Raw genomic sequence first — 17767 nt, 5'->3', positions numbered from 1 at the left:
CAAGCCTACAGCCAACTAAGGATGTCAGGGCTTGTAGTTCACTTACACACAGAGCTGTGTGTATGAGCGACGTGGCTGTGTGGGGGGAACCCCGCATGGCTGCGCTGTTTTTAAACAGTGAGAGCTGGTACAGGGAACTTCTCCCCATACTGCTGCCACACGGAGGAGGAGGGCGGGGCAGCAGCTGCAGCACTGGGAATCCGTTAAATGTTCCACCCTAAAATCAGGTGGAACGAACAAGTTAAAGGTGAACTTATCCTTTAAATCAGGGGTGCCCAATCCAGTGGCCCATGGAGCCCTCAGTTGTCGCGACCTCCCGCTCTGGGTTAGCAGGTTGGCAAGCCCAGATCGTAGGTTGCCGACCCCCCATCCCAGAGCATCAGTGTTGTGAATGAAGTCAGGGGTAGAGGAAGCAAGCGGCTGCGGAGCAGCACTGCATAAACCGATGCTTCCTGTATAGCACCGGCTCCTGTCACAAGTGTAGTGATACCAAACGCACTCTGCATGGGACAGCAAAAGCTGGCGATACCTGAATGGAAGACTGTTATTAAAGGTAAGTTTATTACTAAATATATATATATATATATATATATATATATATATATATATATATATATATATATATATATATATATATATATATATATATATATATATATATATATATATATATATATATATAAAGCATATCTGTTCTGCAGTGGTTACTGGGCTGCTTTCAAACTGATTCCCAGGTGCAGCGCGGTGCACCTTCGGGTTACCTGCACGTTGCCATAGACTTCTGTTATTACCTGTGGGCTTGGTGCCCTTTCAGAAATTGCACAACACCTACAGGATATAATAGAAGTCTATGGCAAAGTGCAGGTAACCTGCAGGAAAGCCACAGGTGAACTGTGCTGCACCCCTGGTGCAAGTAAAATGCAGTGCATCAATGTGAAAGCCTTAGGCCTGTTTCACACGATCGTTCTGACCCAATTGGAGCCTCAATTCACCTCTATGGAGCGCCAGATGTAAATGGACTTGTATCCATTTACACCCGCCTACCTCCAATCCGATACGCAAAAAAAAAAAAAAAAAACACACACATACACCAGAAGGGGGTCCCTTTCCTTCCGTCTGGGATCTCGGAACGAAGGGCCTATAGAGTAGAGTAGAGTGGGCTGTGTCCATGTCCGCACTGCATATGCAGCGTGGACACTGACCTGTCATCCACCCACTCCGCTCATTTTGGCCCACAACCGGTTACCAAGTCGCAACTGCCCTCGCTCTTCAAAAGGTTGGGCACCCCCGCTTTAAAATGCTCTAAAACAGAATTCCTGCTTACATACAGTTGGAAGGAAAAGTTTGCAAACCTTGTAATGTCCCTTTAAGGTTTTAAAGGGACAGCTTTCACTTTCTGTCCCTGCGAAACCACCGTATGCACCGTAGACATCGGGCGCAGGCGCACTGAGCGTGCCGTTTCTAATGGTGATCATGCCGTTAGTGGTGGCACCAGCACACATGTGCGGGAGTGACGTCATCGCGGCTCAGGCCAGTCACAGCGCCGGAGCCGCGATACCCAGAAGTCACTCCGGAATAGATGGCGTCGGAGGAGGCTAACAAGCGCCGATGCCGGGGCTTCGATCTCAGGTAATTCATAATGAGCTAGTATGCTATGCATACTAGCTCATTATGCCTTTGCCTTGCAGGGTGTATTTTTTTTTTTTTAAAGAGGCTTTACTTCCTCTTTAAGAGCTTAAACAATTAATTAAATGAATGGGTAAAGTATGTGATGCCTTCCCCTATACTAACTAGTGAAACCTGCTACGTTGGCAGTATTATCAACCAATAACTTTCTAGAGCTGCCATTTGGATCTGTGCAGAAATGTGTACGTACTGCGGCTCAGTCGTATTATACACATTTAGAAATATTTTTTTATGTCTGAAGAACATCCTGCTTTAGGCCACCCAATAGCAGTTGAAAGAGCGATTGTCAGGAAAAAAAATTACCACCAAAAATACTTACTCTTCGCCCTAGACGTGTAAGCAGGCCTTCATCATCTAGTGCTCCAAGTGTATATAACTGTTCCATAGCTGTGATGAGAGTTTCCATAGGTGGAGCATCCATGAAGTCGAAAGACAGCAAATCATTGATCCCCATAGCCTTAAAATAAAGACAGACTAGTATGAACTTATACTTGCAAGAGACAAGCTAAGAAATATTTTAAACAATACAGCTCAGTGAATTACTCATAAAAGAAATAGTTTGGAAAGTTACTTTCCCAACCTTGTAATCCTATAATATAAATTTTGAAACTGGAAATTATAGTCACATGGAAGGTATGGAAATGTATCTACTAGGGTACCAGAAACTTGGAAGTCCTAAAATGATCCCCTCTCTATGCAAGGAAGCCCAAAAGAGAAAAAAACAATAACATTAAAAATATATATCCACTTTTTGGAGACAAATTGGGAAAACATCTACTTTATATTTGTTACCTGTTCCCAGTCACATTGCACAAATTAAAGCCCAACGCCAGACAAAAATAAAATTTAAATGGAGCATTGTACATCAATTACCTTACATTTCATTCAAAATACCTCTTCCTAAGCCATCATGCAGTGTAATAGGTCAAAGTCACAGTTCCTTCACTGAGTCTTCTTGAGACCAGACATTATTCTCCTGCATTATATCCTTGTATTTTCCTGTTCCTTCTTGCTTGGCTGGACAGTAGCATGCTTTTTCCAAGTTGACAAAATGTTGTGTTCGAGAGATCTCGAATGAAATTGGGTGAATTGCACAGCCTCAACAGGAGGCCATCGTGGGGCCTAAAACTCTTATGTAGCATTTCATTGTTGGATGTCTTGGACCTCAAATTCTCAAGAAGGAACAAGAAGGAAAACCTTTGCTTATGATGTGTAAAAAAACCAGACCCAAGTATTCCAGGTGAAGGGGCTGGAGAGCAGATTTTTTTAAATTGGATCACCCTACCAAAAGGCTGGATTTACCTAAACTGTACTGTGGATGTTTGCCGACAACTGGAAGTCCTTAAGGAAAAGGGCATCCAGATAACTTGTGACCTGGGTTCTGAGAAGGGCAAGAAGAGATGCTAGGACCTTTGTGAATACTGTGGGAGCAGTGGATAGGCCAAAAGGCAGCGTGACAACCTGAAAATGACCATCTGCTGTTGCTAAGAGCAGAAAACACTGCTGAGAAATCACTGCATAAATGGGAATATGCAGATGGGTATCATGGATGTGTGCGGATGCCATGAATCCCCCTTTTCTCAGATGCAATATCTGATGCTGAGGATTCTGTGCACAATTTTGGCATGGAAAAGGTATTTTAGGGCCATGATAGGGTGCACACCCCCACTGGGCTCACAGGAGTGAGGGCAGCTTTTCATTGGGAAGAAGAATTTGGGGGAAGACCTGCTGGGCTTTTTTTTTTTTTTGCCACATCAGAGAATCCTTTTTTAAGAGACATTGTTTCGACTTCCAAAATCAAAAACTATCCCATCTCTTTAATTCACATCATTGTGGCCGCTCTTTAATTTTGCTTTATTTTCATTTACTCAAAAAATAACTTCTGACTTAAAAAAAAAAAAAAAGGACTGAAGACCACAGTTCTTCAACCGAACAAATATTTTAGACAGTGGGCATATCTTTTACAGTAGCATCTATAAGCCTCCAATTCTCCCCCCCCCCCCCCCAGCACTCCACACCCCCCCCCCTCCCTCTCCCAAATACACATCCCCTAAACACCTAGTACACTACATTCTATCTATCCCTTTCATACTCCAGCCATAATTTCCATACACTCTTATACTTTTTTAGGCTACCTCTCCTTCTATACCAGAATTCCTCCTTAATGATCGTATCCTGGACCTCTCTTCTCCATTCACCTATCGTTGGGGGATCTTTTTTCTGCCATTTCCGTGCTATAATTTTCCTGCCCTGAAACAGGCATCTTATGATTGCTGTCTGGGTGTCCTTCAACATGCCATTTACCTCAAATAGGCTCAGAAGGCAGGTTCGAGCCTCCATTACCAATGAGGATCCGAATACTGTGTTAATTTCCTCCACTAGGTTTTCCCAGTATCTATATAGCTTGGGGCAACGCCAAAACATATGTAACAAATCCCCTCTTTTATCCCCACAACGCTAACATTTCGCATCCTGCCTTTTTCCGAACCTGAATAATCTTGCTGGTGTATAATAGAGTCTATAAATTAAATATAAATGGGAGATCCCTTGTGATGGTGAAAGAGATATTCTTGATCCCAATGCTAGGTTGAATTTCCACTGTTCCACCGTTATTAAGCCAACCTCTTCCTCCCATTTAATTCTCCTCCTGGGCTCCACCTCCCCTACCTGCCCCGCCTCGGATATGCTCTTATACATTTCTGAGATCCCCCCTCTGGATTCCGTACTATTTACCAGTTTTCTTAACACGGGCATTTCGCACCACTCTATCTCCTTGCCCTTAAATTGTGCCTCCAGAGCGTGCTTCACCTGCAAATAACCAAAAAATGATCTATTTGGTAGTTCAAACTCTTCTCTTAGCTCTTGAAATGATTTCAACCTCCCTGCTTTGTACAGTTGCATCAAGCAGTGTATACCCTTCCTCTCCCATTCTTCTATTTTCCCCACCGCACTAAACTCCTTTAGGTTCTTGTTGTTCCATAGCGGGGAGAACTCAGAAAACCCCACATATCCCAATATCTTTTTTACCGTCTTCCAACATCTGATCTTTAACTGGGTTGTGGGGCAACTATATCCAAAGTGTTCTGCCTCCACTGCCTCCACCTCTGTTTTCTGACTATTGTTACTGACCCATAAACTATTTCTTCCCACCCTTTCTTCAGACGCGTTGCTGCCCCTCATAAACTGCATTTGAGCTGCTAAAAAATAGCACCAGGGGTCCGGTAGTGCCAGGCCTCCCGCCTCCCTCGGCCGCCGCAGTGCCCTCAATCCCATCCTGGCCACTCCACTTTTCCAAATTAACTCCCTAAATAAGCTGTCCAGCTTCCTAAACCAATGCCCTGGAATGCAGACAGGGGAATTGTGGAGAATAAAAAGGATTTGTGGCATCCATATAATTTTGATAAGATTGCATCTACCGGCGACCGAGAGAGGAAGGCCACCCCACACCCGGCTCTTCTGTTTCAGTTTAACCATTAGTGGTACTACATTCCCTGTTATATACTGCCCTTGATCTCTGGTTATGTTTACCCCCAAATATCTCATTTGATCTACAATTTTTATAGAGTTCACCTGACTTGAGAGAGAGTTCACTAGGGGGTCTACCGGCAACAGGGCTGATTTATCCCAATTGATCTTTAAACCTGAAAAGTGTCCGAATTCTTTAATTAATTTCACGGCTGCTAGTAGGGAGGTTTGTGTATCTTCCAGAAATAACAGGATGTCATCTGCATACATTGCGATTTTCTCTTCTACTCCCCTATTTTTGAAGCCCTGTATTTCTTGTAATTTCCTCAGAGCCGTTGCCAAGGGCTCCAGTGCGAGGGCGAAAAGCAGGGGCGACAACGGACACCCCTGTCTCGTCCCCCTCCCCAACTGGAACCACTCGGAACACTCCCCATTTACCCTGACTCTTGCTTTTGGTTTGTCATATAGAAGCCTCAGCCAATTCACAAAGTTTGGGCCAAATTTAAACTCTGCCAATACCTTCCACAAGTAGTGCCACTCAAGGCTATCAAATGCCTTGGCTGCATCTAATGATAAAATCGCCCTGTTACCTCCCCTCTCCGTAGGAACTTGTATGTTGCCATACACTCTCCTAATGTTCATACTCACTGATCTCCCCGGTATAAAACCGGTTTGATCCGTGTGTACTACTCTAGAAATTATTTTTTTTAACCTATTTGCTAGGGCTTTGGCCAAGATCTTAACGTCTGTACATAATAGTGAGATTGGTCTATATGATGCAGGGTCCAGCGGGTTCTTCCCCTCTTTCAAAAGAATTATGATTGTAGCTTCTGTCATAGATATGGGTAAACTACCTTCCCCCATGGCTCCGTTCAACGTTTCTAACAATTTTGGGAGCAGGACTTCTCCGTATTTTTTATACAGTTCTGCCGGTAATCCGTCAGGTCCTGGTGCTTTTTGATTCACCATTTCCTTTACCACTCCTTGTAGCTCCATCAATGTCAGCGGGGCTTCCAGGGCCTCCCTTTCCTCACTAGATAGCGAAGTTATTCTTAATTTTCCAAAAAACTCCCGCATCTCCCCTTTTACATCTGCTTGTGGGGCTTTGTACAAATCTTCATAATATTCTTTGAACACCTTCACCATACCAGAAGTGTGTCTTATAATGTTCCCGTTCCTATCCCACACTGCAGGTATAGTAGATGGAGAGCCATTAGCCCTAGCTATTAATGCCAAGGTCCTGCCCACCGATTCCCCTTCACAAAAAAAAAACTTTGTTTCTGAAACATTTTTCTCTTTTCCTCTTTTTCCAGGGCTATCTTTCTGTATTCCTCCTGGCCCTTGACCCAGGCCTCGTGCCTAACTGTAGTTGGCTCCTCTAAATATCTATCTTCTACCTCCTTTACCTTCACCCTAGCTTTATGTTCTTTAGTTTGTGCTTTCCTTTTAACATAGGAGATTTTCTGTATAAGAACTCCTCTAAGGTAGGCCTTCAGGGCATCCCAGGTTATGCCTACCGGGGCAGATCCTTGATTCAGGGTTATAAACTCTTTCAAATTGCTCACAATCCCCCCATCATCCTCAACCACCTCAAGCCAAAAGGGATTCAATTTCCACTCCCTCCGACCAACGCACCCCCCCGTTTTGATTGAAAAAATCACAGGTGAGTGGTCCGAGAGCCCCCTTGGATCGTACTCGATCCCAACCATCACTTTCAAAGCCTCCTCATTACAAAACACCAGGTCTATCCTAGACAGAGTGGCATGTGTCCTTGAGTGGCATGAATATTGCCTCTCCCCTGGATGCCACCTCCTCCAGATATCTACCCACCCTACTTCCTCACAAAATTGGAGGAGCGGGGTCCTAGGTGCCCCTCCAGGAGAAGACCCTGCCGGAAATCTATCCAAGCAGTTGTTCATGGCCATATTAAAATCCCCCATCACTATAACTGGCACCCCAGGTTTATCTGCTATAAAACTTATTAATTTGTTGAGTACCTCAGTTTTGAATGGAGGAGGTATATATACACCAGCAAGAACACAGTCCCGTCCCTCAATATTACAATAGAGAAAGACATACCGACCATACTCATCCAATCTACTCTGCCTACAGGAGAAAACCAAACCAGTGTTTATCAATACACTCACTCCCCTCGAATACGATGTGTGAGTTGAGTGATACTGCTCTTGGTAACTCCTATTCCTTAGTGTATTCACTGAGCCCTTTTCTAGATGGGTCTCCTGAAGGCAGAGTATCCTAACATCCCTTGTTCTGGCCATAGAGAAGATTGCTTGTTTCTTACAGACTTCTTTCACTCCCCTTACATTCCATGAACATATCTTCATACACTTAAATTTACCTATTTTTGTGCCTATCATTTCTTATACCTATACCTTAACTCAAAATAACACTTAATTCTCGAAACTTTTGTGATTGATTTTTGATATTCTAGTGCCTTTACTTTTTGTGTAACCACTACATTATCTCTATCCCACCATTCTAACTTTCTACTCCCCTCCCCCTCCCCATAGCCCCTTCCACACATCCTCACCCCCAAATCCCCCCCCCCACCCTCCGTCCCCTCCCAACCCCCCCCCCTGCCCCAACTGCCCCAACCTGGGCCTATCCCACCGAGCCTCTAAAGTGACCGTGTTTAACCCTTTCAACCTGGGTATACCTCCTTCCTCCTTTTGCATTGCAACCTAAACCCTTTTATCAGAGGGGGATTACCCCCAACATACTTAATACGTGTATAGTTTTTATAACTACTATCTCCCTACACCCACACCTTTTGAAAAATGTGCCCTTAGGAAAGGGGCGGGAAGAAAACAAAGCACAAGGGGAGAGGGAGAAGGAGAGGAGAGGCAAAAAAAAAAAAAAAAGGCGAAACAACCATCTACTCTAACCTCCTACTCCTTCCCCCTCTCCCTCCGAGACTGTGTGCCCGGCCGCAACCCACCCCCATCCCTTTCCAACCAAGACAACACCTCCGCAGGGCTATTGAATAATTTCACCTCTCCATTTGCTATCACCCGTAAACGGGCTGGATACAGCAACGCGTAGTTAAGTCCACGCTGCTGTAAACTTCGTTTGCATTCTATAAATTTTGCTCTCTGTCTCTGCAGTTCAGGGGAAAAGTCCGGATACAGGGATATTCTTGCGCCATTGTATATAACATGCTTCATCTCTCTTGCTCTCTGAAGAATAGTAACCTTGTCCCTGAAAAACAGCAATTTGACTATAAGGGGCCTTGGCTGACCCCCTGAGTGTGGGACCCTCGGGGCAATTCTATGTGCCCGCTCAATAGCGAACAAGCCGGAAAATGCATCTTTACCAAACATGTCTCTGAACCACCCCTCCATGAACTCTACAGGCTTATTCCCTTCACTTTTCTCAGGGAGGCCTAGAACCCTCACATTCTTCCTCCGTGCCCTGTTCTCAAAGTCATCCATTTTTTGAAGGCATGTATTTAGTTGTTCCTTCATCCTCTTAACCTCTTGCCTCAGTGGGTTCACATCATCCTCCAACTGGCCAAGTCTCTCTTCTAGAACGGTAGTTCGAGCACACACCTCCTGCATATCCCTCTTCATCATGGCCAAGTCAGCTCTAATACCCTTAAGTTGATCTGATAGATCCGACAACGTGGTCTTACAAACATTTATTGCCAAGAGAATGTCCTGCAAGGATGGTCCCTGCTCTTGTGCCTCCTTATCATTTAGTGCCCCATTACCCGGGTCACTCAAAACGCTCTCCTTTTCCAGATGCGTCTGTGATGCTGAGTCTATTACTGCGGGCACACAGATTTCAGCTGGTCCCTGGCTTTTTCTCCCCCCAGGGTTACTACCCTGCGCCCCTTGAGCTTGCGCACCCCCCGCCTGATTCCCCTTTTTTGGCGTGCAATTTGGCGTATGGGCAAAGCGCTCCAGTTTTGCGGCAGCCCCCTGAACAACTTTATCCTTAGGACCTCGCAAATTGTGCGCCCCAGCTCCTTCCTGTGCTGTAGCCTCCTCCGACCCCTTCTTTCTGGTCATCTTGACTTTCCTCACACCTTGGAATTACCAAAAGTAGGAAGAGTTGTACCAATTTTTGCGTGGTGCGTAAATCTGCTGATTCAGAAAAAAAAGAGAAGCCGTCTCCTAAAGGACTCACAACCCCTGAATTGTAAATACTGGGGGAAATATCACAGTGTCTTCTCCAGATTTAAATATGCCCCCTCTTACACATGAAAACATGGACTCACCAAGAGATGGCTCTTCGGGGGGTTCCCCAGATTTTCATTATGCAGGAAAAGACACAAGTAGGTTACCTTAAGGTACACAATGCGCAGTGTACCTGGGTGATCCCTTCCTCCTCTCCCCTCCTTCCCCCCGTCCTTTAATCCACAGCTCCGGTCAGCAGCTTCCACCTGCCTGACGACCAGCTGGCCGGCATAAGCGTTCTTCTAAGGGGTCCGGTGTAGTGCAGTCCTCCGCCCCCGGGATCGCCAAGGAGACGGTGTCAGCCCGATCTATGAGCCGGCTGCTCGTTCCCTGTCTCCCCCGTCCTCCGATCGTCAGTGGCTCGGACACGCCGATATGGCATCCTCGGCTTCCAGCATGGGCTGCAGGCAGCGGGCGTAGGGAGAAGCAGCTGAGTCCAGGTTCTCAACGCCCTCCCCCTCCCCTCAGCCTCCGGTCACGCCCATTCCCGACCTGCTGGGCTTTATCTTACGCCGAAAGGAAGGGCTGAACTTACCTTTTGAAGTTAAAGCTTGGGAAGAGAGATCAGGTGCTCTGCATTTTGAAGAGGTGGAGGATCCTGGGGGGAGGTGCCGAGTCTTCTGCTGTGGAAATAAAACCTTCCCTCCTATGACATCTTTTGTAAATTTGTCAAGTGCCTCCTCAAAAAATACATCTTTCTTCAAAAGGGCATATGTGTGCGAGGTTTCTTATACAGGCAGGTTCAGCTTCCAGGCTTTGAGTCACAACATTCTGCGCATGTGAATGGAGATTAGAGCCATTCTAGAAATGTGTTTCATTACTTGTTCTAGGGTATCTACACAAAAGAGCAGAGCAGAAGGCAATCGCTGCAATTGCTCAGTTAAGGCATGGTCCTGGAATACAGGCTCATGTTGGCTGTTCATTGCCCTAAACCATTTAGCTCCAGTTTCATAGAAATCAATCATAGCAATAGCTAGCTGCACAGCCAGGCCTGCAAGTGTAAAGAGAGCCTTCAAGAGTGTCTCTAACTTCCTATCTGCAGAAACTTTGAATGAAGGAAAATCTTTGAGGCTGCATTCACACCTGAGCGATTTTTACCGTGTTTTTGCCTCAATTTTGTACAGGTCACCAGTGTAAAAAGCAGAAAAACACCTGTTATCTGCCCCAAAAGAAGCTCATGTTCTTTGAGCTTAAGGCGTTTTTCAGGCGTTTTACTTCAGGTGACAAAACACTCAGATGTGAACAGGTGCCATTGAAATGAATGGGATTTTGCTTGTTGGGTGTTTCTCAGGCGTTTTACAAGCTGAAAACGCTCAGGAGTGAATGCAGCGTAATAGGTACAGTGAGAGCTTTGTTCAAGACTGAGACAGCAAGATCAGCTACCAGAACAGACCACTTTTCTGGATTGCCGCAAAAGTCATAGAATGCGCACTCTGTGAACGGGGACATGTCATTTTAGATTGTGTGTCTTTTTGTACCCACAGGGGTATGGTGAGAAGGTGCAGCTGTAGCCGCCTCTAAAACACTGCCTTCGGGTCCTCTTCATTTCCTTCTATGTCCACCTCTTCTAGGCTGGATATATCAGGATCCAAGTCAGGTAGTGAAGGAAGAGCTGGAGAAGGAGCTTGGCGATTTGGAGTCCTGGAGAGATATGTCTGTATTAAATCCATTAATTATCTGAAAAATTGTGACACAGTAGCAGAAAAATCTGCCTTTGTCAGGTAGGCCACTTAGAACTAGAGTCAGATGCAAAGACCGGTGTTAAAATCAGGTCCTGTTCTGGTGCAAGGGAAGCATGGCCACTTCTGGTCCAGGACTGCCTCCACCACGCCCTACGCATTACATCACAGTCACGTGACTTGATCAGGGAAACCTGATGCTATCTTTTTATAACTTTCTTTCCCACATGCATAAATCTACATGAGCATTTGAGACCTTAATGGGAAGAGAACCACTAAGATTGAGATCAGAAGTGGGGACTGGAGGGTCCCTGGTGGATAGCAGGTCTACAATATCTATTACAGCCTGAAGCAGATGGATGATTGTTATTCTGCACATACTATATGCAGGAAGGCAAGTCTAGACAGCATAAAATACATCTACAGCGCCCAGGAGCCCAAGCTGAGGTGTATTTCTGTCCATAATACAGTACTGTATTTATGTCCATGTAAATATAGCCTAAAAAGGTAAGGATTTCTTTTTAATTATTTATTTTTAGGTATGCTGTGCTCACAAAACATAATGGGGTTTTCTCAAATTTAACTGCAAAAATGGAAGTACACTTTAAAGTGGAGTTCCACCCAAAAATGGAACTTGCACTTTTTGGACTTCTCCCTCCATCCGGTATCACATTTGGCACCTTTCAGGGGGGAGGAAAAAGCAGATACCTGTCTAAAACAGGTATTTGCTCCCACTTCCTGGCATAGATCACCACGGCACCTACTCTGTCCTCCCCCACTGTATTCTGGGAGGCACACAGGTCCCAGAACACAGCAGGGACCAGTGAGGATACGCAGCGCGACTCGCGCATGTGCAGTAGGGAACCAGGAAGTGAAGCCTTCACTTCCCGATTACCTTACCGAGGATGGCGGCGGCAGCAGTCGAGAGCCGACGAGCAGGTAGACTTCGGCTGCCGACATCGCGGGCTCCCTGGACAGGTAAGTGTCCATATATTTAAAGTCAGCAGCTGCAGCATTTGTAGCTGCTGGCTTTTAATATTTTTTTTCAGCGGACCTACGCTTTAAGGACCTTAGGGACTTTGGTTAACATACAAAACTGTTTCTCTTTGCAAACAAGTGAATGGGCACACAAATAGCCTGAAGCAGGTTGATACAGCTTAGGAGGAGGTCAAATGCAGGTAAAACGCACATGTCAATAAACAGTTTATTTTCTAATAATAGTGTGCAACTCCTGTGGTGCCACTAGAACTGCATTAAAAGGTGGAATTTTGCTTTACCTATAATAGTACCATAGGAGGCATCATCCCCAACAAGCCATCTAACAAAGAACCTTACAAAGGGTGCAACTCCTGTGGGACACCAGACTGCAAGCTCACCTGATGCAGAGGCTGATGTGAACAGCCCAGTCCTGCACAGAACTGTGGAATACACCACAAATGCACAATAGTGTGCGACCGTGGTGGGGACACCAGAGTACAAGTCCCTGTGGTGCAGATACTGATGACAGTATCCTAGTGCCCTTTACACAGCGCTGCAGGACATGTCAAGGCCACAAAAAATGCATATAACCTTTCATTTCAATTAACTCTGATTTCAGAAGCATCCCAAAACTAAAAAAAAAGCACAGACTGCATGTACCAGCAAGAACATTATTTGCCTATTGACACAAGCCCTAAAAATATTTCACTATTTGGACTTGGAGTCCATTTCAAAAATGTTTTTCACACTACTTTCAGCCAGGATTCACACATTTTTCCAGTTGAACTCATACAGAAAAATGTGCAAAAGTCTTTGTGGAACTTGTATTGGATTTTTGTGATTATTCATAATGTCATGGCCATTTCTAAAGACAGGCACATGCAGCGGAGTAATATAGGACCTAAACAGGTCACGTGATCCGTGCTCTTCCCCTATCACTCTGCATTTTCTGTGGCCTAATTTAAAGCACACTACTGTCTCCACAGTACCTCTGCATTTTATGAATGAAACCTAAAAGGATGGCATAACGTGGAATTTATCGTTTACTGCAATGTCCTCTGGATAGTGGTTTCCGCTCTTAATTATAAATGGAACCCCAAGTGGATATGTGGCAATAGTACATGTAGGACTACATATGCATGCTCACACATAATTATGCATACACAGATTACAAATTCTTACCTTAAGTGATAGCACAGTGCTAGCCAAATTTGTTCTCTGGATCTCAGGTACATTGGTAGTAAGCATTTCATCACGATAGGCTCGCTCAGTGTAAAGTCTGTAGCACTTCCCAGGGCCTGTTCTTCCTGCCCTGCCTGCACGTTGCTTGGCTTGTGCCTGGAAAACAAATCGAGGGCCTTTAAACAATCACATTTCTGATCAGCTATCAAAAACACCTAACTAAAACGTCACAGCAATTTATTTTTTATTTTTTTTAAACAGAATGGAGTTCAAATTTCGGAACCATTTGGACATGGTTTTATTGCGTTCTAAGTCAAGCTGTGTTTTCTAATGGTCTTTACCTTCTGGGATGACATTGTGGATGACAACAGTCTGTCACCAATTTGGTCTGTTTGATTGGTCAGATCATAAAAAACAAACAAACAGTCTCATTCACATGGCAAAATGCTCTAGGCGTGACAAGAATCCAGTGGATTCCTGTGATTGGATGTACAGGTGGAAGTGGACAGTTGTGGTTGAGTCAAGAAGTGATCATCGTCTCTAACCACAGGTAATTGTCTGGGTAGGAAGTGGTTAAAGGTTCAGATTTTTATTATTATTATTTTTTTTTTTTTTAACATGTTATACTTACCTGCTCTGTGCAGCGACTTTGCACAGAGCAGTCCCGATCCGCCTCTTCCAGCGCCGATGCTCCTGACCCCTCCCTCCTGCCCCCATAGCAAGCAGCTTGCTATGGGGGCACCCAAGCCGCTGCTCCGTGTGCCTGTTCTCACAGAAAGCGCAGCTCACATCCGCCCTCTTCTCACTGGCTGTGACTGACAGTAGCAGGATCCAATGGCCAATAGTCTCTGCCAATGAGTAGGGAGAGACTTGGGACAGCCAAGGCTCTCCTGCACATCATTGGATTGAGATGGGGCTCAGGTAAGTATCAGGGAAGGGGCTGCTGCATACAGAAGGTTTTTTACCTTCATGCATAGACTTCACAACCACTTTAACCACCTCAATACAGGTCACTTACACCCCCTTCCTGTCCAGACCAATTTTCAGTTTTCGGTGCCCTCACACTTTGAATGACAATTACTCAGTCATGCAACACTGTACCCATATGAAATTTGCGTCCTTTTTTCACACAAATAGAGCTTTCTTTTTTCTAATCACTGGTGGGTTTTTATTCTTTGTGCTATAAATAAAAAAAAAACGTAAAATTTTGTGGAAAAAAAATTAGACTTACCGGTAACTTGTTTTCCAGAAGTCTTTCAGGACAGCACCTGAGAGATAGTGACTCCTCCCACCGAACCATAGGAAACACCTTCTTCCTCCAGAACTTTAAAGGGAGGCACCTCCCTACCATACCTCAGTTGTAGAAGAGAACCTCTGGCCCCGGCTGGAACACATACGTTAGTCACAGCATAGTATATCAAAATACAATAGGGCGGGATGCTGCTGTCCTGAAAGACTTCTGGAAAACAAGTTACCGGTAAGTCTAACTTGTTTTTTCCCAAGGCGTCTTTTAGGACAGCACCTGAGAGGATAACAGAGACTTACCCCCTTAGGGCGGGACAATAGCTTGCAGAACCTTTCTGCCAAACGCCTGATTGCTGGCAGATATGAAGTCCAGCCTGTAATGTTTCACCAATGTGTGAAAACTCGACCATGTTGCCGCCTTCAAATCTGTTCAGGGGTGGCACCAGCTCTTTCTGCCCAAGTGGCCGCCAGTGCTCTGGTTGAGTGTGCACAAATTCCTGCTGGTGGAAACAAGCCTGCATGCGAATAAGCCTCTGAAATGGATCATTTCAGCCATCTCGCTAAAGAAACTTTAGAAGCCTGGCAATCCTTTTTGTTGCCCGAAAAAAGCACAAATAGCGAATCTGAATTGCTAAAGGGCTTTGTCCTTTCTAAGTAACAACAGAGTCCTCCTGACATCCAACATGTGGAAAAAAGTCTCCTTCTCCCCTGCTGGGTTAGCGCACAAGGTTGGAAGTACAATATCTTGAGCACGATTCTGCACTGAAGCTACCTTCGGTAAAAATTTTGGGTCTGTCCTTAGTATAAATATCTGCAAAAATAGACAAATAAGGTTCCGTAATTGAAAGAGCATTTAGCTCACTGATCCTGCGTGCAGAGACAATGGCAATCAGGAACACAGTTTTAAAAGTGAGATATCTGAGAGGCGCTTCTTCCAAAGGCTCAAAAGGACTCTTTGTTAGAAACTGCAGGACTACCGACAGATCCCTTTTAGGGAAAGCCCTAAGTGGTACTGGTCTAGAGCTCGTAAGAACTTTAAAAATTCTGATTACCAGCGCATACGAGGCCACAGACTTTTCTAAGAAAACTGTTAGCGCAGCAGCCTGCACTTTAAGGGTACTAACCACTAGCCCCTAGTCTGCTCCATCTTGTAAGAATTCTAGAATGGAAACAAAGCTCCCTGCGTCCTGAGCAGATGAATTACACCAAGTATTGTAAACTTTCCAGACCTTAGAATAAATGTTCCTTGTCACCTTTTTCCTACTTGATATTAGAGTTGCAATCAACTGGTTGGAGAAGCCCTTGCTTCTTAGGAGCTGCTCCTCAGATACCAGGCTGTGAGCACCAGAATGGCCACCTCTGGATGATTTACCGGGCCTTGTAACAACAATTCTTGCCTGAGGGGCAGATGCAAACAAGGTTTGACCGCCATTCTCAGAACGGTTGAAAACCAGGTTCTTTTTGGCCAAAAGGGCGTGATTAGGATGGTTGGTACCATTTCCTTCTGAATCTTCCTTAAGATTAACGGAATTAACTGGAATGGGGGGGGGAGGCGTAGAAAAGATGGAACTTCCATGAATATGCCAAAGCATCTGTCCCTAGTGACTAGTCTTGATTGTTCAGGGAAAAGAATTGGAGGAACCAGGGCATTCTCTTTTGAGGCGGACAGGTCCACCTCTGGCAGCCCTCATTTTTCGGCAATCATAGTGAAAACCTCTGGGTTCAGTGACCATTCTGCTTCCTGAATGGGGTTCCCGCTCAGGAAATCCGCCACCCTGTTCAGAGTCCCCTTTAGATGGACTGCTGATAGAGACAGCAAGTGTCCCTCTGCCCACCGAAGAATATCCATGGCTAGTACTTGCGGCAACTTGCTCCTTGTACCCCCTTGTTTGTTTATATAAGCCACAGCCGTGGCATTGTCGGTTAGAATCTGAACATGCTGCGAGTGAAGATCCTGAGCGAATGACTTCTGAGCTAAGTCGATCGCCTTGAGCTCTCTCTAGTTTGAGGACCTTGTTGCCCCTTTCTTGGACCAGCTTCCCTGAGTGAAACTCTTTCCTAGGTGGGTCCCCCCAACCCCAGGAACTGGCATCGTTTGTCAGTCTTTTCTCGACCAGAAAGGCCCAGACTAACCCCTGTGATAGGACATCTTGCCTCTTCCACCAGCATAGTTACCTCTTCACCTGAGTTTGAATTTTTACCTCTGTTTCTAGGGATTCCAAATTTGTGATCCCATGATCTCAGAAGAAAAACCTGAAGTGTAGCCTTGCCCACTGAATGGCCGACACTGATGAAGTCAGAACACCCAAAGCTGACATGACTTGTCTTATCGTTGGTTGGTCTGCAGTCTTGACACTGTATTGTGAATTTTGTCCTTCATCTCTAAAGGAAGAAAGATCTTTTGATACATACCCAAGAAACCGAATATCCTGAGATGGGTCTAGGGAAGATTTTTGGAGGTTTAGAATCCATCCCAGAGACTCCAAATGGCTGCGTGCTCTGCCTAAATTGCTCTGCAATTCCTCCCTTGAGGGGGCGAAAAATAGCAGATCATCTAAATAAGGAATTACTGCAATTCCTTGAAGAAGCGTAGCCAACGCTTCTGCCATCGCCTTGGTAAAAAAATTGCGGTGAGGATGATAGACCGAAGGGTAAGGCCCTGAATTGGAGAGGATGAATCATGCCTTCCATCCTTACCGCCAACCTGAGATACCTCTGGGACAGGGGTGAGATCGGAATATGCAGGTATGCATCCTTTAAATCTATTGACGCCATGAAACAACCTGGCGTCAGTAGATTTCTGACTGACAAAAATTGAGTCCATCTTGAACTTTCCGTATTTGATGGATTTGTTTAGAGGTTTTAGATTGAGAATCATTTAAAACCTGTTGCTTTCTTTACCAGGAAGACATGAGAATAGAACCCCTCCTGCCGTTCTTTTAGTGGCAATTGGATTACTACACCCTGCTTCATCAATTCCTCTGGAGAGGACTTCATGGCCAGGGCCCTTACTGGATCTCGTGGGGTATTTGTTATCCAAAACCTTTTTAGGGGGGCTTTTGGTAACCTTGAGAGTGTAGCCCTGCGAGAGAGTAGTCAGAATAAACAGATTTGAAGTTATCCCTGACCACTGCGGAAGAAACTTTCGTAATCTTCTGCCCTCCCGCAGGGACGAGTCATTGTGATTTCTCGGCCTGTGTAAGACGACGGAAGAGAATTTCTCCTTTACCTTTCGCTTTTTGTGAGGACCAATTTTTCCTTCTCCCCTGAAACTTGCTGTCTTGCTCCTGAGCTTTTTGAGGTTGAAAGAGACGTTTTGGGACCTGCTTTTTC

The 17767-nt window shown here is 45.2% G+C and overlaps 1 protein-coding gene across 1 annotated transcript in view; it reads right to left on the bottom strand.

Annotated features, from left to right (window-relative positions):
• DHX8 (DEAH-box helicase 8) overlaps positions 1–17767 on the bottom strand; it is a 91160-nt gene that overhangs the window by 15998 nt on the left and 57395 nt on the right. Inside the window, exons 19-20 of the mRNA XM_073608225.1 lie at positions 13190–13345; positions 2006–2143 (exon numbers count right to left, since the gene is read on the bottom strand). Of these exons, the coding sequence (XP_073464326.1) occupies positions 2006–2143; positions 13190–13345 (294 nt within the window). The remainder of the gene's footprint in view (positions 1–2005; positions 2144–13189; positions 13346–17767) is intronic.

This window comes from Aquarana catesbeiana, linkage group LG12, assembly GCF_042186555.1.
Source record: "Aquarana catesbeiana isolate 2022-GZ linkage group LG12, ASM4218655v1, whole genome shotgun sequence".
Lineage (NCBI taxonomy): Eukaryota > Metazoa > Chordata > Amphibia > Anura > Ranidae > Aquarana > Aquarana catesbeiana.
Note: the sequence above shows the minus strand (reverse complement) of the source record. Positions and strands in the feature narration are given on the sequence as shown.